The 24,513-nt window shown below is 37.4% G+C and overlaps 1 protein-coding gene across 1 annotated transcript in view; it reads right to left on the minus strand.

The window, feature by feature from the left end:
• The window catches only part of NEGR1 (neuronal growth regulator 1), a 949,639-nt gene extending 930,736 nt beyond the window's left edge, over positions 1–18,903 (minus strand). Inside the window, exon 1 of the mRNA XM_032640366.1 lies at positions 18,609–18,903. Coding sequence (XP_032496257.1) covers positions 18,609–18,784 — 176 coding nt within the window. The 5' untranslated portion in view covers positions 18,785–18,903. The remainder of the gene's footprint in view (positions 1–18,608) is intronic.
• Positions 18,904–24,513: the final 5,610 nt, after the last annotated feature.

A 24,513-nucleotide genomic window follows, 5' to 3' on the forward strand; every position in this document is an offset into this window, starting at 1 on the left:
CATGATACTATACATAGAAAGTCCTAAAGATGCCATCCGAAAACCACTAGAAGTAATCAATGAATTTGGTGAGGTTGCAGGATACAAAATTAATGCATAGAAATCTCTGACAATACTATACACCAACAGCAAAAATCAGAAAGAGAAATTAAGGGAACAATCCCATTTACCATCGCAACAAAAATAATAAAATACCTAGGAATAAACCTGCCTAAGGAAGCAAAAGACTTGTACTCAGAAAACTATAAAACACTGATGAAAGAAATCAAAGATGACATAAACAGATGGAGAAATATACCATGTTCTTGGATTGGAAGAATCAATATTGTGAAAATGACTATACTACCCAAAGCAATCTACAGATTCAATGCAATCCCTTTCAAACTATGGCATTCTTCACAGAATTAGAACAAAAATTTTACAGTTTGTATGGAAACACAAAAGACCCTGAAGAGCCAAAGCAATCTTGAGAAAGAAAAATGGAGTTGGAGGAATCAGGCTCCCCAACTTTAAACTATCCCACAAACCTACAGTAATCAAGGCAGTATGGTAGTGGCACAAAAACAGAAATATAGATCAATGGTATGGGATAGAATGCCCAATGGTATGGGATAGAATGCCCAGAGATAAACCCAAGTACCTATGGTCCCCTAATTTACAACAAAGGAGGCAAGAACATACAATGGAGAAAAGACAGCCTCTTCAATAAGTGGTGCTGGGAAAACTGGACAGCTGCATGTAAAAGAATAAAATTAGAACACTCCCTAACACCATACACAAAAATAAACTCAAAATGGATTAAAGACCTAAATGTAAGATCAGACACTATAAAACTCTTAGAGGAAAAGTTAGGCATAACACTCTTGGACATAAATCGCACAAAGATCTTTGTTGACCCATTTCTTAGGATAATGAAAATAAAAACAAAAATAAACAAATGGGACCTAATTAAACTTAAAACCTTTAGCACAGCAAAGGAAAACATAAACAAGACAAAAAGACAACCCTCAGAATGGGATAAAATGAAACAACAGACAAATGATTAACCTCCAAAATATACAAACAGCTAATGGAACTGAATATCAAAAAAACAAACAATCCAGTTAAAAAATGGTTGGAAGACCTAAATAGACATTTCACCAAGGAAGATATACAGATGGCCAAGAAGCACATGAAAAGATGCTCAACATCACTAATTATTAGAGAAATGCAAATCAAAACTACAATGAGGTATCACCTTACACAGGTCAGAATGGCCATAACCCTCAGAATGGGAGAAAATATTTGCAAATGAAGCAACTGACAAAGGATTAATCTCCAAAATTTACAAGCAGCTCATGCAGCTCAATAACAAAAAAACAAACAACCCAATCCAAAAATGTGCAGAAGATCTAAATAGACATTTCTCCAAAGAAGATACACAGACTGCCAACAAACACATGAAAGAATTCTCAACTTCATTAATCATTAGAGAAATGCAAATCAAAACTACAATGAGATATCATCTCACACCAGTCAGAATGGCCATCATCAAAATATCTAGAAACAGTAAATGCTGGAAAGGGTGTGGTGAAAAGGGAACCCTCCTGCACTGTTCGTGGGAATGTAAACTGATACAATCACTATGGAAAACAGTATGGAGGCTCCTTAAAAAACTAAAAATAGAAATACCATATGACCCAGCAATTCCAGTACTGGGCATATACCCTGAGAAAACCATAATTCAAAAAGAGACATGTACCACAATGTTCATTGCAGCACTATTTACAACTGCCAGGACATGGAACCAACCTAAATGTCCATCAACAGATGAATGGATAAAGAAGATGTGGCATATATATACAATGGAATATTAGTCAGCCATAAAAGGAAATGAAATTGACTTATTTGTATTGAGGTGGATGGACCTAGAGTCTGTCATACAGAGTGAAGTAAGTCAGAAAGAGAAAGACAAATACCATGTGCTAACACATATATATGGAATAAAAAAAAAATTGTACTGATGAACCTAGTTGCAGGGCAGTAATAAAGATGTAGACACAGAGAATGGACCTGAGGACACGGGGTGGGAGGGAGAAGCTGGGGCACTGTAAGAGTAGCACCAACATATATACTCCACCAGATGTAAAATATTTAGCTAGTGGGAAGCAGCAGCATAGCACAGGGAGATCAGCTTGGCGCTTTGCGATGACCTAGAGGGGTGGGAGAGGGAGGATGGGAGGGAGGCTCAAGAGGGAGGGGATATGGGGGTATATGTATGCACATGGCTGATTCACTTTGGTGTACAACAGAAACTAATGTGGTACTGTGAAGCAATTATACTCCAATAAAGATTAAAAAAAAAAAAAAAACAGGGCTCTATTTCTTAAATCCCTAAGGCATGAAATATTATGTATACCTATTAGGAACTTATTAGACATTTGAAAAGCCTCCAATGAGCTGCCTGCCTAATTTTATGAATTTAAAAATTATTTTCTTATTAGGCTACAGCAATCATAGGTATTATCTTCACTATCATAACACAATATTCATCACAATGCTACCACTCTGAAATGTATTTGACTGGCCCCTTTACTTTTAAGTTGTAACTTAATTCTTCCTCCTAACTTGCGATAACCTATTTATGATCTTCTACACAAAAAAATTAGGGGGGAAAACACCACAGCACCATTTCTAGAATTCAAGTGATATTGTTTAACCAAATACCAAAAATTCTTATTTTTAGGTAATGTTACTTACAAAAATAATAACAACACACTGATTAATTCCTTAAATGATCTTTGGTGCGACTATTTCCCATCCATGTTATTGTATCATTATAATGTTATTGATATTAATATTTTCTGGAGTACGGCAGTAATATTTACAAGGCAAACATGTCCCCCTGTCTCATAAAATTTCTGGCAAGTGATCTATATAACACTAAAATGAACACTAAGGAATGGAGATGTGGATATATATTCACCTCAACCTCTACTCCAAGAGGGACTTGTGTATAAAATGTTAATTAACAGCAAACTATAATAAATTAACAAATTAAAAATATCTGTATCTCATAAATAGATACTTCATAAACCAAACATGCAAAACTCTATTGTGAGAAACTGTTTTTTTGTAGATTCATTTACTTATTTCCACGAATATTTTTCTACTCACCAAGATGTCCAAGGCCCCAGGGGATACAAGGGCAATTAAGGGAACAATTCTTCCTTCTCAAGGCCTAGAGTCGGGTAGAGGTATCCTATAAAACATGTATATAAATAACTAAAATACAAGAAAGGAGCTGCTTATGTTCACCAAACATATTTTGTTCAGTCCAGCAATAATGCAAGGTAATTATCTGGGCTTACAAAAGTGTGAAATAAATAAATTTTTAAATATGTACATGTATGTATATATTTGTGTATATAAATTTGGGGATATATATACCCCCATGTGTTTACATTTTTCTTTCATCTCTTAAATTCTTAGCAATTAATAAAGATTCCATGAAAACAATTAGCATTGAGCTACATTTAGAAAATGAATAGAACTTGGAAATTACTGAAAAGCCATTTTGGAAAATCACCTGTTAAGGAGAAGAAAGTCCCACAAAAGATAGGGCAATAGAAAGAAGACCTATCTAAAATAAAGAATAATTAATGAAATAAGTCCCTAAAGTATCCTGCAGTGTATAGAAGTAAACATATTACCAGAGGATCTTGATTTTGGCTGCTGTCAGCTAATCCCCTAAATTATTAATGAAGGTCTATTGTTAATGATATTTATAAAAATCATTATAGCTAAAATTTATTGTTTATTTTGTACCATATGCAAACCTTATCTCATTTAATTCTCATAACCTATAGGTTGGATATTATCATTAACCCACTTTATAGAGAGGTAACTAATCTTAATCAGTTTCCTGATCCAAGTTTTTTTAATGATTCAAAGAAATATGATGCTTTTTTAAAAAGAGCCCAACCTAAAAGCCTATGTATAGGTAGCTGGAAGTAGAAAAATGATGAAGATATTGAAAGGTTTAGAAGGAATTTGAAAAAGCACAGTATTCTTGTATAGGAGAAGAGAGGTGAATAGAGATTTTAATGTAAATGAAGAAAATTAACAATAATTTACATTTTAGTGATTTCCCCATATAAAATCATGCAAATTGTATGCTACTTGAAGCTAGGTGATATAGAATAGTTTAAAAATTGTCTGCCAGAAATCAGGGATTATACATGTCAAATATGATGAGATTTTTTTAGAATGCCCAGGAAGTCAGAAAATCAGCTCATCAATTATTGAAATTAGAGAGAAGTGTTATACTTTCTATTGGGAGTAGAAGGTCAAATTAATTCATAAAATGAAGTGGCTAAAGCAGGGAAGTACTATTTCAATGAAGAATTATTGGCAGAATAATTTCAAATACTGTTTGCTCTGTTGATCAAACAGAGGAACAGGTGATAATTACAAAGTGTTCCTTATAAATTACCCTTCCAACCAAGAAAAATGATAATGTAAGTACATTGAGAAAAGTGTGGGATTTTAGAAGAAACATATAATGATGACAAGAAGGTTTAGATTCAAACAGAAGCAACTGTCAGGAAGAAAATACATTCTTCATGGACATTCAGAATATGTCAAAAACTAACAATAAATTTAGGGGAAAATCCATGTACAAAAGTAGAAAAGAGAGGAGAGTACAAAGGCAAAGCAACTCAGATGAAGAAAAAAATGATTCCAAGAAATAGAAATAAGATGAATAATGTCATCATATGTTCAGATTAACTCTACTTTTTCAAGGTACCACAGAGCTGCCTTGCACTAAAAGTAGGTGAGCCTCAGAAGATATTAGGTAACAAACAGAAACACAGGAAGCACAATATAACATGTAACAATTCCTTTAACTAGATAGTCCTGGCTGTAAATTACATCTATAATATTAAAGCAAGCGTGGGAAAGAGAGAAAGAAAAGACACTGACATTGAGCACCAACTATGTGCTGAATACTGAATACTGTGAATACATTCACATGCATTATTAGTAGGATTTAGAAAAGTATAGGAGTAGCTATAAGTATTTCTATTTTATAGACAAGAAAACTGAGTCTCATAAAACCCACATAACTTGCCTGTGACCACAGAACTAATAGCTGGTGAAGTAAAAAGTCAAATATAAGTTTTCTACACAACACTGTTTAAAGACACAGGTTGAACTAGAACATAAATTCAATAGACAAGACCTTATCTCTTATATCACTGTATCTCAAACTCATAGAAAGTGTCTAGCATATGACAGGCACTCAATAAACATGTTGGGCTTCCCTGGTGGCTCAGTGGTTAAGAATCTGCCTGCCAACACAGGGGACACGGGTTTGAGCCCTGGTCTGGGGAGATCCCACATGCTGCCGAGCAACTAAGTCCGTGCACCACAACTACTGAGCCCATGTTCTAGAGCCCATGAGCCACAGCTACTGAGCCCACATGCCATAACTACTGAACCCTGTGCTGCAACAAAAGCCACAGCAATAAGCCCGCGCACCACAACGAAGAGTAGTAGCCTCCACTCTAGAGAAAAGCCACAGCTAGAGAAAAGCCTGCGTGCAGCAACGAAGACCCAATGCAGCCAAAAATAAATAAAATTAAATAAATAAATAAATTGTAAAATAAATAAATAATGTTGAAAAATTGGTGAATGAATGTCTGAAAGAACGTTTCTACAGAAAAAGAACTACACAATGAATGGGAAAAATATAAAACAAATTCCTGAAATACGAAAGGAAAATAAAAAATCAATTCAAGTATCTCAGAATTTAGTAAACATATTCTATACAAATACGAAGTTCTTGAAGAATTTGCAACAATAGAAGTGAGTGACTATTATATAAGACAATGGCTGTTACAGTCTTTTGCAAAGTCAAAATAGATAACAATATACTGTAATGTGAAATTGATAAAATAAACAAAATAAAATGGATAGGTGTAGGAATTCAGAGAGGGAAGAGTTAGAATTGGGTTACAGAGGGTTGAAAATGTTCTTGAATGATACGAGACAAAAACAGGACTTTATATTGGGAAAGCTTTGGGTAACCAAAGAACAAGTCGTCATGAAGTATACTCTCCTCTTGGGTGCACACATAAAATCTACTGAAAGTGGATATGTAACACATTTAAGAAAATTCTTAAATTACACAGGATCAGATAAAAACAAGTTTTCGTTCAATTATGCTCTAAAAATCTACATACTCCTACCAGCTATCAGAAAAAGGAAAACTATCTAATTCTAACGTTTCATTTTATTGATTAACTGAAATTAAACATAAGACTCTTAACATATTACTGACATGTTTAATGAAATTGGAATAAAAGCATCTTTTATAGGTCCCTGAATTTTTTTTTTTTTGATCTTCCCATCTATTTTGGGAAATAACAGTGCTCAACACTGTAGGCTGCCTAACCCTTTTCAAAGTGGGGGGTTCTAATTCAACTTGATTCAGCTGTTCAGTTACATCAGAATTAGCATTCAAAAGATTAATTTGGGGACTTGGAATATAATAGCAAGTAATGGCTCCTTTCCTTTCTGTTAAGGACTACAGTATACAAAAAGCTCCAAGAAATATTATGGCTTAAAAAAAAAAAAATGAGCAAGGGCTTTGGAGACTCATAGGCTTAGAATCAACCCCTGGTTATGCCATTAACAAGCTGTATTAAGGCTCAGAAAGATATTCATCTTCATCTTCTATGAGTTTGTTTCTCCACTTACAAAGGAGAAAAACTGTAGGTTGTTTCAAGGTTTTGAGGAAGTAACCAATGTATAATGCCTAACTATAAAGGGCATTCAAAAGCTGTTCATTTTCTTTTCTCGTATTATCAGTAGCTTGTAATCATTAGGGATAAAATCATTTTGAGATGAGAGAGTTTCTTTTTTTTCTAGAATATTTATAGTTTTAAGAATTCACTATTTTCCAACTAGTAAATACTTATGACTATGTAATATATTCTAAGTACTTACTCTCATTTAAAATAATTTCATATTTTTCATCAAATCCATGACATATCTTCTTGACTTTTTTAATCATTATCAACTTAGTAACTAAAATGCAGCTTGTGCTTAATAATGTTCAATAGTGTAGTAAGCAATAAATTTATCAATTATTTTGATCTTTTCTTAGGGAGAGATGCAAGATAATAAAGTCACGGAGCTTGGAATAAAAGTACCTAGATTGGAATTCCAGCTCAGCCACTACCTATTCCACTGGGGGCAAGTTACATTACTTTTTCAAGTTTGAACTTACTTGGCTATAAAACTGGAAAAGCAATACCTCATTGCATATTGTTGTGAAAGTATGTCATATATAGTTGGTACTTAATATGTGTTAGTTGAATCTGAATCATGATGTTGATGGCTCCATCATGATTATAAACTTAAATCATTCTGCTGTGCATTTGGCAAATGTTCAGTATTAGAGCAAGCATTCATATTTTCTGAGCTTCTACTGAATATATTGTCTGTAGATAAAAATAGCAATATAGACAGAAAGTTCTTGCCCATACAGACTACTTCTGAACTGCACTGCCTTCAGCATAACATATAGATGCCTTAAGAAACCATAAGGGCATCTCTAACCCTGAATAATTATTTGCTACCTTATCCAGAATATATAGCCTTTTTCTTTTTTTTTTTTTTTTTTTTTTTTTTGCGGTACATGGGCCTGTCACTGTTGTGGCCTCTCCCGTTGTGGAGCACAGGCTCCGGACGCGCAGGCTCAACGGCTATGGCTCACAGGCCCAGCCGCTCCACGGCATGTGGGATCTTCCGGGACCGGGGCACGAACCCATATCCCCTGCATCAGCAGGCGGACTCTCAACCACTGCGCCACCAGGGAAGCCTTATATAGCCATTTTTTAAAATTTTAACCTTCTTATCGACAAGTCCAATGTTGTCACCAGTTATCACCTCTGCCATTCTAAACTCTGTCACAAATGTTAATCTAACTCCTCCACTGCCATCTCATTGTACTTTCTAATCCCTCTAATTTCTTCTCTTCTGTCTCTTTTCATTTTTTTCTTCTCTTTGATGTTTCATGTGAACATCCAATTACAATGATCTCTTACTTCTGGTAAGTGAATCAAATTACCATCAGTTTGTTGAGAATAAAATTTGAGGTTTCACTGCTACTGAGTTCTCTGGGTCTGCACCCTATTAGATAAACCCTCTTTTTGGTGTGTTTCTACTTCCAGATTTGGAGTCCTCTCACTTGCTTGTTGGGCTCAACAACAACAACAACAAATACAAGTATGCCCATTAAATAGAATCTTTAAAATATAAAATGTCAAAATTTAGCTAAACTACTCTATGCTATTCCTGCCTGGGCATCCACTTTGTGTGACCAAGTGGGCACCAAGTGGGCCAAAGGGACCTTGAACTGACACTAGCCCCTCCGGCCAGTGCATGTCCTAGATAAGGTGAGAAGACTAACAAGCAAATGTAAGCTCCCAACATCACTTCCCCAGCAGCCCCTGTGAGCAACATTCTCCTCTGTCTCACGTGTGCCTTCCCCTTGTGCATCCCTTAGATCCCTACTCTTTTTGGTTTGAATGGACCAGTCTGGCCTTAGCCAGGGAACCCAAAAGCACCCCATCCAGGAACCCTAATAAAGTCATGTGCCCCAGGTCCTGCCACTCTCTCTGCAGGCAACCTGCCTTGACCTCTCCATGCAACCCCTGGAGGTATGCCGTGTACTTCCTCCAAGCCCTGTGAGAAATAAACTTCTCTATTTCAATTTTCCCTGCAGTCTTCTGTTGAACCAAGGTTCAGCTCACCATTTGATATTACAAGGTTTTATTTAAGTGTTATTTTAACAACATCACAACAAAAATATATGTTCAATGAATATTATACAGTGGGTTCACAAATGATTGGTAAAATGATTTACATGGGGAGAAATATACCCATATCAGTAAGTAATGAATTTCAGACTGAGACTAGCAGAAGAAAAGCAGATAAAATTATTAGCTAATATAAATGTAGTGCTTAGTAAATAGCAGATAATATGTTAGCATTTTACATGCATTATCTCACATAATCCATGTCATTCTGCCAGGGAGGTACGAAGTGAAGAAGGTAAGGCATTCATTCAAGGTCACATAGCCAGTAAGTAGAGCAGTAGGTATTCACACTCTCTTCACTCCCATCCTAGACACCTCAAAGCATGACAGGTTTCAGTGCAACTAAACAATTACAACAGAAGATAAACCCTGTGCATAAGCAAAAGTAACTCTTATTTCATATAAGTGATGTGTGAGCAAGAAAAATGTTCAGTGACATATGCTCAAGAAGACAGGGGAGCAGTTACACAAAGACATATATAATTTCTTTTTGTGAACATATTCCCCCAAATTCGCCCCCGATCCAACTACAGGCCAAGATAAAATGCTACTATCTATCTTTTAAAATAAACACAAATGTACTAGTAACATGGAAGGAAGACATACTTGAGTGTAAAATACTTTTTCAGAACTTCAGTGTGTACGATGTATATCACTTCCTCATGGGAAGGATGTAGGCTTAAGATTATTCCAATTATTTAATGAATTACATGAAATAAGATTCATTCCTTTCTATTATAATTATTCCATGTAGTACAATATGGGCTGAATTTTATGTATCCCAGTGATCCAAAGTTTTAGATTTTGATTAGAAGTCACTCATATATCGCAACATACTTTCTTCCCACCCTTTCTTCCTCTCTCCTTTTCTCCCTCTTTCCTTCAATTCCTTCATTCAACATTCAGATTTTTTTAACAGCTTTATTGTAATATAATTGCTTTACAATGGTGTGTTAGTTTCTGCTTTATAACAAAATGAATCAGCTATACATATACATATATCCCCTAGGGGCAGGACAGGAATAAAAACAGATTTTGAGCACTAACAATGTGCCAGCAATATGTTAAGTAGTAGAGATACCATTTTCTATTTAGCTGATCAAGTACCAAGACATTAATTTGAAAATAGGTTATTTACAAATCAGATATATCTAAGTATGATCTTCTATAAGAAATATTATATCTATAACATTAGGGAAACTTTATGATCCCTTCGATTTATTCATGTAATATTCTGATACAAGAGTATGTGATGTTATTGGAGAGAATATACAAACAATACTCTCTGCCTTCTGATTATAACTCTTATGTTCATAATATCTCTTAAATCCTTTTAATATCTCTAAATTTACTTTAGTTGCATGAGAGTAAAGCGGTTTCCGAAGACAACAGAACACATTTTTTCCCATTGCCCTTTAAATCGTCCAAAATCTTTCGATACTTTATGGCAGTAGTTATAGTTTTAAATAAGCCCTATCTTATAGCTTCTGCATGGGCACTGGACCTGTGTCCAAACAACTTAGTGAAATTCAGTGAAGAGCAATTTATTTCTGGACCAAAAAGGGTTATAAACATCTTCCTTAAATTGAACAAATATCAGCTATCTGGAAAGTATAATGTATTGGCTTCTGTTCAAAAGAGCAACACTTAATGCTGGCAACACTGCCAAATTCCTCCTTTCCTATATTCCCCTTTTCCTAAAGAAAGTGATTAAAAGAACAAGTTCCATGCCAGCTGGGTGCTTAAGAGCATCAAAGGTCCTCTGTCAGGATTCAGAACTTGATATGGCTTAGAAACTACAATGCTAATAGATAACCTCCTCAACATTATAAATCAAAGCCACATGACCACATTAAAATTCTATCAGTTGGTATCAATACTCTGTGGTTTATAAAGTAATGTTGACCTACCTCTGAGAGACAGAATGATACAAAAGTTATGCTCTGGCTTGGGGAGTGTAACTACTTTTCACAATTGAGAGTTATTCATTCAAAGCAAATAGCCAATTCTCTCTACCTCTGTATCTTTATTGATTTTATTTAATTGAAGCCTTAGAAGAAAGGAAGAGGAGGCGCCATGAGTTGAGGTAGAAACAGAAAAAATGTCAGAAGGTTACAACAGATATTTTGCAATTTCGAACTGTTCCTGTTATCTGCTGATTATAATTGCAAAGAGCAAAAACCTACCTATATAATTTAAAATCTTAGATCTTCTTAAAACTATAAGTACATCTCAATAATCTTACAACTGTATCATTGCATTCCAAACATTTTCTGCTGAAACCCACAGTAAAATATATATATATATATATAAAATATATATATATATATATAATCTTGACACAGTACACACACACAAACACACAAAATAAAAGTTTAATTAAATGATACTTATCTTTATTATGTAAAATGCTTTCTACCCTATTTTAGTATATTTTATTTTTTTTAAATAGTTTTAGTATCCAGTACATTTTCTTCAAGACCCACTAGTAGATTGTGTCCTGAATTTAAAGACACTGAATGATTCCAATGTGTGTGTCTCAACCCACTAGGACTTCTGCAGGAATTACTTAAGGTAGAGACCACTGATAAATGGATTCGATAAAAAATACTTAATCACTATGAACACACAGATCTATCATAGTATTAAAGATATTACAATATGATTAAATTTGAAACAATTAATAAACCAAGGAACAAATACATTTAATCCTTCGCTTATCCTTCCAAAAAATTCATTAATTTAAAATATAGTGGATGTTGGCCTGATATATGCAAGGTTCAACGTTAAAGCCCTAGAAATAGATGAACAACAGTCACAGAGCTTACAAACCCTTGTGTTTTGACAACCAAAATTAATACAGTAAAAAACAGAAAGTACTTTAACAAAATGTCAAAAAACTTCTTACTACTATTAAATTTCTCCAACATCTTGTAAATCGTTGTATTTTTAGATACAGTGGACTAATTAAAATCCAATTTGATAATGATAATGCCCATGTAGAAAAATCCTAGATTTTACTCTCTAGTAGTTTGGGAAGTTTGTTTCCATCGGTGAACTTGAAACACATAAAATACCTGACAAAATAGCCTGTGGTCCAATTTAAAGTTTCCTCTAAAAAAGCCAAAAGGCAGGTAATATGATGTTCCAAGGAAAAACGGAGCAATACATTTTATTTTTTCGTATACACAGAAAATGTCCATGACAATCTATAATGGATCAGCAAAACTTTGAGAAGAATGAGTTAAGCATGACTTCCTTCCCAACTCAGGAATCCTCTCTTGAGCATTCTTTAGAGATGGTCATTGCATTAATTATGGTTTTAAATTACCATCTTTCCTGCAAAAATGTGGGGAAAGTCACCAAAAGTAGGACTTTATGGTGACTGCTTGTTTATATTGGAGCCAGACACCTACAAAATATCTTTTAGAAAGAATTTTGAAGAATGTAAGGGGAAGGTCACCACATCATCTAATACTCAGTTAAGCGGGAGAGTAAAAACAAATACCGACTAATAAAGCTTCCCTTAGCTCTTCCATGTTAGTGATGTGATGTCTACAATGTCTTAGTGTATGACATTTTGAATAGGATATGGTAGAAAAGTGACCTGATTTCTAACAAAAAGTTTCAAATGGCTTGAGAGACTAATTTCTACAGTGGCTATGTGTACTGTTATGATCATATACTTCATAAGAAACTGGAAACTTTGATTTGCTCTTCAGGTATTAAGCTACATAAAAGAAAGGCCTTTAATTCCTATTGATTTCAATAGTCAACACTGTAGGAATTAGTTCAGCATTTTGACCACATATCCACAAACAGAGTTTAGCCCTGGTTCTCTTTTGCTCAATGGGGGGAAAAAAAAAAAGGTATTATTGATTCTTGCCAATTTATATTCTTCAACTACTTTATTTTCCCATGCATAGCATCTTTATATTTTTCTTCTGAAATTAATTATTCAATCATATATTTAACTAAATATTTATACAATTGGTTTATTGTGCTCACCATAATCTGGGTGTGGACAATACCCCAAATATCCATTTTTCTTCTTCATAATATGCCTCAGTGTTGTTATAGTTCTATGTCTACCTCCTTAAACAACTATTATATCCAGTTCTAGGAAGCAACATTTATGTTACCATGAGCAAAACAGTAATTCAACCCAATATATTTAAAATCACTAAAACTATTACTTTTCACCATGTATCAATCAGGGTTCTACCAGCAAAATGTAAACCATTCTGAATATTTAAAACAGAGGAAATTTAATGCAGGGAATTGATTGCAAAGAGGATGGAAAAGTTGAAAAGAAGAACACATGATGATAAGACAGTCCAACAGTTAGAACAGCAGGAAGCCATTGCTACTTTTAGGATGGAAGAACAAATGGGTGAGGCAGTATACAGAAGCCCAAGAGCCGTTTATCCAGTGGGAGATGGAGACACTGCTGAACACTGCCCAAAGCAATGAAGGATGGGAGAAACACCTTGGCCTCTCACTCATCATATCCTCCCTTCTCCTAAAACTACCTTCCATTGGACAACCACAGCCTGAAGACAGCTGACATGGACAACTGGGAAATGCAGCCTGGGGATTAGCTTCATCATCTATCTCCAATAGCACAGCATAGGAGAAGGATGAAGGTTGGATCTGGTTAATCAGGCCTAGAACTGTCACATACAGGATGTGAACATTTCTCCAAACATTCTGAAAGTCAGGTATTTCAGAATTAACTTATCTCATGGAGCTATTTAATTGTAAATCCAATCTATTTAAAATAAGTAGTTCATTAACATATGCTTGTGCTCAAAGACATATAACCACATGGGCTTATCAGATCTTCTAAACTAAAAAAAATTGGACAAAAATAAATGTATCTAAAAAATTTAAAAATACTATGTTGTTCTTTAATATAATGAATGATTGTGTATTAATGTATCAAGTAATGTGTCATGCTAATAGAACAGCTCTGCAAATCACTACAGGTAACACTGTAGCATTTTATTCCATATTTTGGAGTGCATTTTTCCAAAATGACTCAGCATGACTATTACCACTTCTCCTTTAAAGAAGGAAAAAAAACCTCAGAATTTTAAAAATATTTGTTCAATGACACTATTTAATAAGGATGTAGGTTTTTAAATAGTGCCTTAATGTTCTAAACTGAAAATGCCTATATAGTTGAACAGTACATTTGGAATATGTGATGCATCAATGTGTAGGGATGACTTAACAGATGAGTTTGAAGAGTCTCACTGAAGAGACTCTTCAATGATATTCCAAAAGTACAGTATAATCGACTCTATTGTTATTGGTAATTCTGCATTCTCATACATAAATCATTTACTTTCTTGTATCCAATAGCATACATTTTAAACCAAAACTAATTAACGTAATCAAAAGGCAAATGTATTGGACAAATAGGCTGAGAAGTAATAAATGCTTGTCATATCCATTTATAAATCTACTTGTAAAAGTTTTGTGACTTCCAATGGAAATATCTTCTGCATAAATGTGCTCTATACTGTATGCTTGAAGCAAAAGTCTTCTGTCTTATTACAATATCATTATTAGGATCTCATATAACTTCCATTCAAATCTATTGCATTAAAATGACAAAGTTGTGTTCAACTTTGCTAAAGAAGATATCACATTTAAGAAAAGAACCTTCCTTCCTTCCTTCGATTAAAGCATGACAAACAGAGAATAGGATATTTTGAATTCATATCAGGATGGCAGCTTAAAATATACAAAATTCATAGATGAGTTGAAGTAGAAACAGATGAAAGAACTAGCTTAAAAATGACATGTCTTTTTAAAAACTGGGATGATATAAATGAGGCTATTCCTTACATTATCTCCAAAGAATATTAAATGTTTTTGGACATGTTAACATAACTGTATTTGTTAATAAGGTAAGAATAAAGTGACTGATTCACATTAAAGTAGCTTCAAAACTACAAAAAAAAAAAGTCATCAGAAATTAATGTATTGAGCCAGATCAGAATTATGTTCCCCTTGATTTTCTAGGTCTAGAAACACTGGGTCCTGAAGCATGACCAATGTGGTTCTAGCATCTCCTGTTCTTTGCTATGTCACCTCATGAAGCATTAACTCAGATCTTCCATGTACTTTAAAATGCAATTTGAAGACTAGAGAAGAAGTTAATTTCTCCATACACAAATTAACAAGCTCTGTTAAGCATAAAATAGCAATAAGTATTAAATGTGGTAGCAATCTAATATCTAGTATCTCATAAGTTAATGAAAATATTAATTTGTATTGGTAGCAAATTACAATGTATTCTAGACATCCATGCATTCATTTAAAGTTTAGGTAAGGGAAGTACCAAAGTTATTGTATTGAATAGATGCATCATTAAATACTTTATCAAGAATGTCCAAATACCTCACATGAATCCTTCAGAGATTTATCAGTGAATATCATTATTAGAAATAATGGACATTTTGACATTTAATATATTGCTTCACTAACCTTAAGAGGCAAAGTTAAAATGATAAGAATGTTGAAATAACTAAATGGAACTTCATTATAAGTCCTCTATTTAAGCCAAATAGAGAAGGTGATTTACAAAATGATAGATACAGTTTGTGGATCACAGAATGAATTCGCTTTTGTACGATAACACCACTTAAGGGAAGTTTTGCTTTTCTTGATTCTTTTCTCTAAAACAGACATTCTGGCATTTAGGAGATAACAACGTATGATTTGACCTTTAAACTTCTGTTTCATTAACGTAACCACAAGCAACAGAGTCACTGACTGACACGTTTGCACTTTCAGGCCTTTAGCACTTAGTTATTTGATAACTTTTATGCCACTATTTGCTTTTTATTAGAGATACTTTGAGGAATGTGTTACATTAAAAATAGAGTATACTGTGTAAAGCTTAATAAATGAATTCATGTAATTCAGTAAAGTGTTCTCTTGAGTACTAGCTTTCTGTACTTTGACGTGAGGGTGTGTATGTATTAGGGAAGATTTTGTTTTGTTTGTTTTGTTTTCTAATGAATTAGATAATTAGATCAAACACAATTCCAAGTATCCAAAGTGAAAACATAAACTATAACTCTGTGTCATTACTTTTGATGAAAAGTATGTCACCTGACTTACACTCAATTAGTCCTTAAGCTCTTCTGTACTGGTCTATGAAGAGAGCAAATACCAGTTGCAGATGAGTCAAGAAAAATAACTGACACAATTTAACACTTTTTTTAAGAGAAAGAGGATTTCTTATAAATATACACGTTAAAAGTGTTTAAAACCTGTGGGCAATGTAAAAAAGATAAAAAATAGGATACTCCCTAGAGAATTCTAGAATTACTGAAAGCAAATTACTCTGAGTAAAAAGTAATGCAGATTGGATTTGTTTCATATGACACAAAATAAAGATTCTGTTTATTTTAAAAAACATTGTAATTGGTTAGAAACATTATTCAGAAGAGACAGAGGTTGTATTCTCTTTTAAAAGTTTAAAAGTCAAAAGTTCCCTAAACTAAGATATGACAAAACTCAGGACTATGGCATATAAATGGATGAGGTACAGTGCACACAAGTAAATGAGGACTGCACCAAAACAACAAACCAGGAAGGATATTGGTGCCACTAGTTAGAGAAGCTTCACTATTGGAAGCAATGACTGAACTAAACATAGGTCTCCTAGAGGCAGAACATGGGTTCAGTTATTTTAATAGAAACAAAACACCTAAGATATACCATTAAAAGACAAGCAGTCTATCAAATCCTTTAGATTGAAAGTGTTAATGCTCATTACAAATAGGCAATATGCTGCTACAAACATATAGATCGCAGCTCCAATGATAAGTGTTTGCAACCTCTAAAGATAGCACTTCATCCTTACTGTTGTTTAAACTTCCAAAACAAACTTAATATAAAGAACATAAACAAGAATTTAATTTATATCCTGTGTGTGACCAAAAGTTCATCTCTTTTACCAACAATGAAAGGTATTTTACTAAGTTATAACAAATCATTTGTTACTTTTGTATACATCCAGTGGCATTTTGCATTTACAGTAGAGATAGCATATATTATAAAAGCACGTTATTAATGTATATTAGAAACTACAATAGTATTCCAGATGAATTTGGACTCATAAGCATGTTTTAGAAGGTGTAAATCATTTACCACACCCAGATCCCAGATCATTAAATTTAAAATATATTGCATGACTCAAATAAAACATAGCCCACTCGGTTTCACCTTAGACATGCCACATATACTGACTTTGTGCAACCTGCACTTACAAGCCAACTACCACCCAGTGGAGAGAAAGAAGATCTTTCAGGGAGATTTGAGATATATGTCAGGTGGAAGTGTCATGGGGTGAAGGGAGGGCAATGGGAAATGAAGGAATAAGGGCATTTAGCCTTGTTTAGATCTAAGCACCGCTGATTATCAATTTATATTTTCACAGGAGAAAAAATGTTTCTAGAAGCTTATCTGCAGTGTTGTTTAAAGATAAAATTAGTCTATGGATGTTCATTAATGACAAAACATTTTGATGCTCAAGCTTGGGGAAAAGAAGGGAAGAAGGGAGAGTGAGCAAAAGCAAAACTTAAAATGGGAAAAGAGAGGAAAAGGGAAAGATGAGGGGATAGAGAGAGGAAAGAGAGAGACTGTGTGTACACATGTGTGAGTGACAATGTGTGGAACAGTGAAGTAGCGTGTGCCTTTTAGACAGTAGAAGAGAATCTGAACGTGAAAGTGGTTGTTAGGGAGAGTATGGAAGTGCCAGCATGTGTGAGAATGTGAAACAGAGTATGTGAGGGAGTGTGGTTAAGAAAGAGAGATTTGTGAGGGTGAGAAAATGGTACTGGAAGGGGTTAGAGGGAACATACGTGTGTCTGACAGGGATGGGAACCGATATGAGGAAAGAGATGGGAAATGTGAGTCAAAAAGAGAAAGAGAGAGAGACAGAGGGAGACAGAGAGAGAGAGAGAGAGAGAGAGAGAGAGAGAGAGAGAGAGAGAGAGAGAGAGATCACAGAACGGGGATATTAATGAAGAAGAAAAATGGGGAATGGAGAAAGGTAAAGAGTGGAGAAAAGTGGGTTAAATAAGAGGTGAGAAATTAGAGTGGTGGAGATAAAAAAAAGAAAATATGAGGAGAAAAAAGGGAGGAAAAAGGAATGAAAAGAGGCAAAGGAAGAAGGGGGGAGATGGAAAAAAGAAAAGAAAACGAAGGGAGAAAAAGAAAAGGGAGGAAGCGGTAAGAGGAAAGAAAGAAAACTGAAAAGGGAGAAATTGAGCCTAAGTGTCCAAGTGAGAGGGAAAATACATAGGAGCAGGGAGCCAGCCATCAGTTTGAAAAAGTCGCTTAGGCTGCAGTAAAATAGAAACAACCTGGTAAACTTGTCAGACTCTCCAAGAGTACCCCATGACAATAAAACAGAGACCTTGTGAATTTAGTTTCCAAGTGGCACCTGCCCCTCTTAAACCTCACACTTCACTCATCCCCGGGCTACCTGTCGTTCCGGCAAAGTGCTTTAGCATCACCAGTCCGGCTTGCTACCTGCCCCGGGGTTAAGGGGCCATGGCTCCACGCAGAATCAGCAACTGAATTTCCTGAAATGTAGTCTTTTGATAGTGATCACCACCAGCATCATTACTTGGTTTAAAAAGAAGGCAAGAAAGGTGGAGAGACAGAAAGACAGACTGAGACAAGTACGAAAAAGCACGACGTTCTTCCTACCTAAGCACCGCCGTGTCCCCTTTTCTGACCATCATGTTGTCCACAGCAGCCCAGGGGAAGTCCACACTCTGTCCAGCCGGGAGGCAGGAGGGTAGCAGGCAGCACAGGCTGAGGAGCACCGCCGCCAGCCACTGGTTCGAGCAACAAGCACCCTGCACCAACAGCATCATGTCCATCCCTGCTAGGGCTGCTCACTCTCCAGCAGCTTTCAGCTCGCACTCCCCCACCCCCTGGTGCTGGCTAGTCTTCCCGGGAACCAGGCAGCGCGCCACAGGATTTTTTTTTTCTATTTTTTTTTTTTTTTAATTTGGTGGATGGGTGGGTTTCTTTTCTTTCTTCCCCCCCACCCCCCTCTAGTTGTTGGGTGTTGTTTCTCTCTTTTTTGCCTCCCCTCCTCCTCGTCTTTGCTTTCCCTCCCTCCCTCCCCTCCCACCCCCTAGCACCACACTACACCTCCTCTCGGTAGCTTTTGGCCGAGTCCGGAGTATGGCTAATTCTCGGGCGGCTCGCGCACTATCTAGCGAGAAGGCGAGCGCGCCGGCGAGTGAGGGAGGAGGAGCGGCGGCGGCGGAGGCTGGACGAGCGGCGGCGGCAGCGGCGGCGGCTGTAATCGCGGCTGCACCCTCAGCAGAAGCAGCGCGGGGCGCAGCGGCGGCCGGCGGCCCCAGGCTCGCGCGCGTTGCCAAGCGGCCGTTTCCTTAGCAACCCCGCCCGGAGACTGGGGATGCAGCAGGGAGGGGGGAAACGAATTGGGGCGGGGGGCGGGGGGTGGCGGGAAGAAAAAAAAGAAAACGAAAAAAAAAAATTCAGGAAGAGGTATATCACAATTATGCAAACTGAGAGGAAAAAAGAGATGCATCGGGGACAGAACGCTTCCCTTCCTGTCATAAGCACTAGAGTGATGCTTTGCTAGAAAAGTCTCCTTGTCGGGGCTGAGGTGAACAGAGCAGAGGGGCGCTTTGCTTTCCCTCTTCGGTGCGTTTTACCTCTTGAGGCACCGTAACTTTTAAGTCCTCCAAGTTGTGGTCGGCGCCATCATGACGCCAGGGACTGTGAGGTGGTGTTGTTTCTTTTCTTTCCAATCTCGCCGGGGCGGCCGCGCTACAGTTGACAAGCGGCCAACTAGTTCACTCTTTACCTCTTTTCGGATATAGGTAGGGACGGTGACGGGGGGGGAGGGGCTGCTTTTTGAGGGGACAAGATGGGGGTGCTTGCAAGGCCTGGCGGTAGAGCAGCTGGCGCGTCTAATGGGTCAGTCGCTAAGGATTGGACGGTGGTCCCCCTACATCCCGCACCTCGTGCATGTTGACACTAAATTGTGTGTGTGTGTGTGTGTGTGAGAGGTATAGTCAAAGTGGAGAGCGCGTGGACGTGTGAGTGTGTAGTAAGCGCGCGCCCGTGTATGCGCGCGAGTCAAGCTCGCGGGGCCTGTACGCGCGCGGCACGCAGGCGCACAGGGAGGGGCAGGGAGGGTCGTGAAGGGATGGAGTCGGGAAGAGACTGCAATCAAGCGTTTTAATTGTGTGCAGCCAGGCAGTCTTGTTATGTAAGAGGCAGTTTAACCCGTTTGAGCCTAGCAGGCGGAATGATCAGCGCGTTCAAATCTAGGCAGGGCAAAGTTACCGGGTTTAACGAGTCACAGGTTTATATTTTTTAACAGCCTCCAAACCCGTTTGGATAGGCTTCCTACTCCGCGGCGCAGAGCGGCTACCCTCTCTTCTTACGCCGCCGCATCCACGTAGCAGCTCGCCCCTACGCTGCGAGCCGCTGTCCTGGCCCAAGGCAGAGTGAGGTGCTGGGCATGGGGCCGCCGCCTACCCTTTTTTACTTCTTCCCTTCTTGAACTCCTTTCCAGATTCAGGATCCTTTAGCTATTCCAGTCCATTCGCAGATCAATGCGAGAACCGAGGCTAGAGTCGATAGCAGTTACGCCGATCAATCTTGCTCAGTGAGGAGTTTGGGAAGCAGAGTGGGGAGGTGAAGGAGAGAAACAAGTAATTAAAAAATATGCTCACCCCTCCCCTTCCTCCAACCCTATCCCCCTTAAGCAGTCTTGGAAGATTTTCTTCGGCTGATCCCAGTCCTTCATCCCTTGGAGGAAATAAATACAGCAAAACCTCGCACATCCCTAACTCGTTTTCCATAATGCTAGCAGGGTCCTTTGGCATAGCGCAGAAGCAATAATCTCTGCAGGGGTCAGCCCCCGGCTGCCTCCCCAGACTGAGCTCTTTACGAGGCAGGCAGGGAGTCGTTTTGCTTGGCGGTAGCGGTGCTCAGAGTGATTTTTATCGCAGTGCATGAGGATATATGGGGAAAGGGAAAGGTTCCCATCACCTGTGACCACCCAGACTGACTGATCGAAGAGCCCCTAACCAGCATCACCTCTCTGCTGAAGTGACAAGTGACACTCCAAGGCCCGAGCCGTTTGCAGCAGGAGTTGCTGATGTTACTAGTATTCAAACTTAACTCTCAAATCCGGCTCGGAAATTGAGAGTGCAACAGTATTCAACCGCGTTTTGAAACATCAATAAAATGTTAGTCATTTGCGGATGAATGGAAACATTTTCTTTACCGTCTGGTATGCTAGGGAAATAATTGTCAAATGACAGACTCTTGCTAACGCTGAAGCCAGATACCTAGGTAACACTGTTGTCTTGTTAACTGCGTTTTTCTCTCTTGCGTGGTACACTAATGGATAAAGCTTAAAATTATCTAGGGCAAACGGGGAATTAGAAGAATCGACATGTCGTATACATAGGCCAAACTCAGCAGTATTATTTAGTATTTTCACTAGAAATTATCTAGATTCCATTGAAGAGAAGCAGAAGGCACAGCTTCCAGCATTGTGACTCAGTTTAGTGCTGTTTTATGCAGGGATGGGGTGGCAGCATTTTCTAGTACAAGCTGTGAAAAACATCCTTTTGTAACCGCTGTTTCTCAGAGATCTGACATCTTCAGTGAGGAGGGGGGGAAGGAGGGGGGAATCTGTGACCAGGGATGGAGCTACGCAGCAGTTTTAATATGTACAACAACCCTTCAGGCTTGTGAAAGGAAACTGGGACCACTTCTCTTTAAAGGCAAAGAGTTTATTTTCTTTATTTCTAGTTTTTATCTCAACTTCCATTCACTGATCACAAAACACTTAAATCTCACAAAACCCATCCAGAGGAAGCAATAATTGAACCTAGTTTATAGATGCATGGACAATTGGAAAGCTTATTTACATGTGCATCACTATTATTTAAAGTGAGTGCAAGAATGCTGAGTGGGGTAGCCTTATTACTGCATGTACTTTCACTGTCCTTCTGACTGGGAAGGGAAATTATTTTCAAAGCTTTTATTACTTTCTTTTCTCCTCAACCTTTCTATGGGCATATATCTGAGAGGATTTTACAGGGTTTCTAGTATTTGCTTTTGAGGTCCTAGATTTCTTTCAAGCAGAGACTTAAATCCTATAAGTCTTGTCTCCTGAGAGAAAACCAGAACAAAAACAAAGAACAATGAAATGAAAGAAAGAACACCTCCCAGCTCAGATAGCACATTGTTCCTTAGTAGAATTTTTATTTGGTTGTTTTTTAATAAGTATTGAGAATAGGTAGCAGCATTGTTGGAACATTTTAAATAATGAGGGTTGGAGTGGGTATAGTACGATAATCCCTTGGTCAGAGTTTTTAGGAATTGACATTGGAATGAATTACTACTACTACTACTTCCTCTTGAATCATGTGCTCTTACTTTGTCTTCAGAGCTCAACTTCAAATATTTGAAGAAATGTGGTGACGAATATTGAAGGAGAAAGGTGGAGCCTGACTTTAATAATTGATTATGCCTTTAACTAGACTGGTTTACATCCCCTGTTTTTCATGTCCTCTGACCCCAGGGGGCTTGGAAGGGTAATGTTGTAAGGAAGATTCTTATGCTTCTTTTGTTTAATAAACTTGATTTTTAATCGACAGTGTAAATGAGATTATTTTGGAAAAAAATTGAATATAAATTCAGGTTTATTTTCTGATAGCAAGTAAACCCAGATACATCTTTCATTCTATTACTGTGTAGGCATGAGAAATTTTAGGCAAGACATGTCCCAGGACCTAATTAGATCTAATGAGAGTACTTTGTAATCCCTGAAAGAGTCCGTCAGGAAGCCCTTTTAAACAGGACATATGAATAATAGCTCTTAAACTTGGGCCATAATTGAGTCTCTATTTGAATTAAACTAGTTTAAGCTTGGAGAACCTTGCCAACTTAAACTGGCCTATAGTGGTGATTTGCAGGTCGTTATGAGAACTACAAAGCTTGGGATATTTGTTGGGGGGGGAGAATATTTCTTTATAGAAAGGTTTCTCAACCTAGGCACTTTTTATGGAATTATAGTTGATTTACATTATTGTATTAAATATCAGGTATGCAACAAAGTGATTCAGATATATATTATATATATATATCTGTATATATATATATATATATATATATATTCAACCACCTAGGACACATTCCACAGGCAGAGTGTGGGCCATCTCAGAAGTCAGGAGGCCCCAGGGTATGGGGTGGTTGGTTTTTATGGGCTGGGTAATTTCTTTTTTTTTTTTACTTCCTAAATTTTATTTATTTATTTATTTATTATACAGCAGGTTCTTATTAGTTGTCTGTTTTATACATATTAGTGTATACATGTCAATCCTAATCTCCCATTTCATCCCACCACCACCACCCCACACACACACTTTCCTCCCTTGGTGTCCATACATTTGTTCTCTACATCTGTGTCTCTATTTCTGCCTTGCAAACCGGTTCACATGTACCATTTTTCTAGATTCCACATATATGCATTAATATATGATATTTGTTTTTCTCTTTCTGACTTACTTCACTCTGTATGACAGTCCCTAGGTCCATCCACATCTCTACAAATGACCCAATTTCATTCATTTTTATGGCTGAGTAATATTCCACTGTATATATGTACCACATCTTCCTTACCCATTCATCTGTTGGTGGGTATTTAGGTTGGTTCCATGACCTGGCTATTGTAAATAGTGCTGCAGTGAACATTGGGGTGCGTGTGTCTTTTTGAATTATGGTTTTCTCAGGGTATATGCCCAGTAGTGGGATGCTGGGTCATATGGTAGTTCTGTTTTTAGTTGTTTTTGTTTGTTTGTTTGTGGTACACGGGCCTCTCACTGTTGTGGCCTCTCCCGTTGTGGAGCACAGGCTCCGGACGCGCAGGCTCAGCGGCCATGGCTTACAGGCCCAGCCGCTCCACGGCATGTGGGATCTTCCCAGACCAGGGCACGAACCCGTGTCCCCTAGCATCGGCAGGTGGACTCTCAACCACTGCGCCACCAGGGAAGCCCCTACTTTTAGTTTTTTAAGGAACGTCCATACTGTTCTCCTTAGTGGCTGTATCAATTTACATTCCCACTAACAGTGCAAGAGGGTTCCCTTTTCTCTATACCCTCTCCAGCATTTGTTGTTTGTAGATTTTCTGATGATGCCCATTCTAACCAGGGTGAGGTGATACCTCATTGTAGTTTTGATTTGCATTTTGTCTAATAATTAGTGATCTTGAGCAGCTTTTCATGTGCCTCTTGGTTATCTGTATGTCGTCTTTAACCTAGGCATTTTAAATAATTTGGGCCAGGTAATTCTTTGTTGTGGAGACTGCCCTGTGCATAGGAAAATGTTTAGCAGCATCCCAGGTCTCTAGTTACTAGATGTCAGTAGCACCAGTAGATGCCAGTAGCTGTGATAACCAAAATTTCTTCAGACATTGCTAAATGCTGTGTGGACCAGTGTAGAGGGGTGGCAAAAATTACCCTAGGTTGAGAAACTCTCCATTATAGGTTAACTTTTTTCAAATATATACCATCTTGTGCTTTTCAAACAAAATAATAAAGCAGATTGT

The sequence above is a fragment of the Phocoena sinus genome, chromosome 1 (genome assembly GCF_008692025.1).
Source record: "Phocoena sinus isolate mPhoSin1 chromosome 1, mPhoSin1.pri, whole genome shotgun sequence".
Classification (NCBI taxonomy): domain Eukaryota; kingdom Metazoa; phylum Chordata; class Mammalia; order Artiodactyla; family Phocoenidae; genus Phocoena; species Phocoena sinus.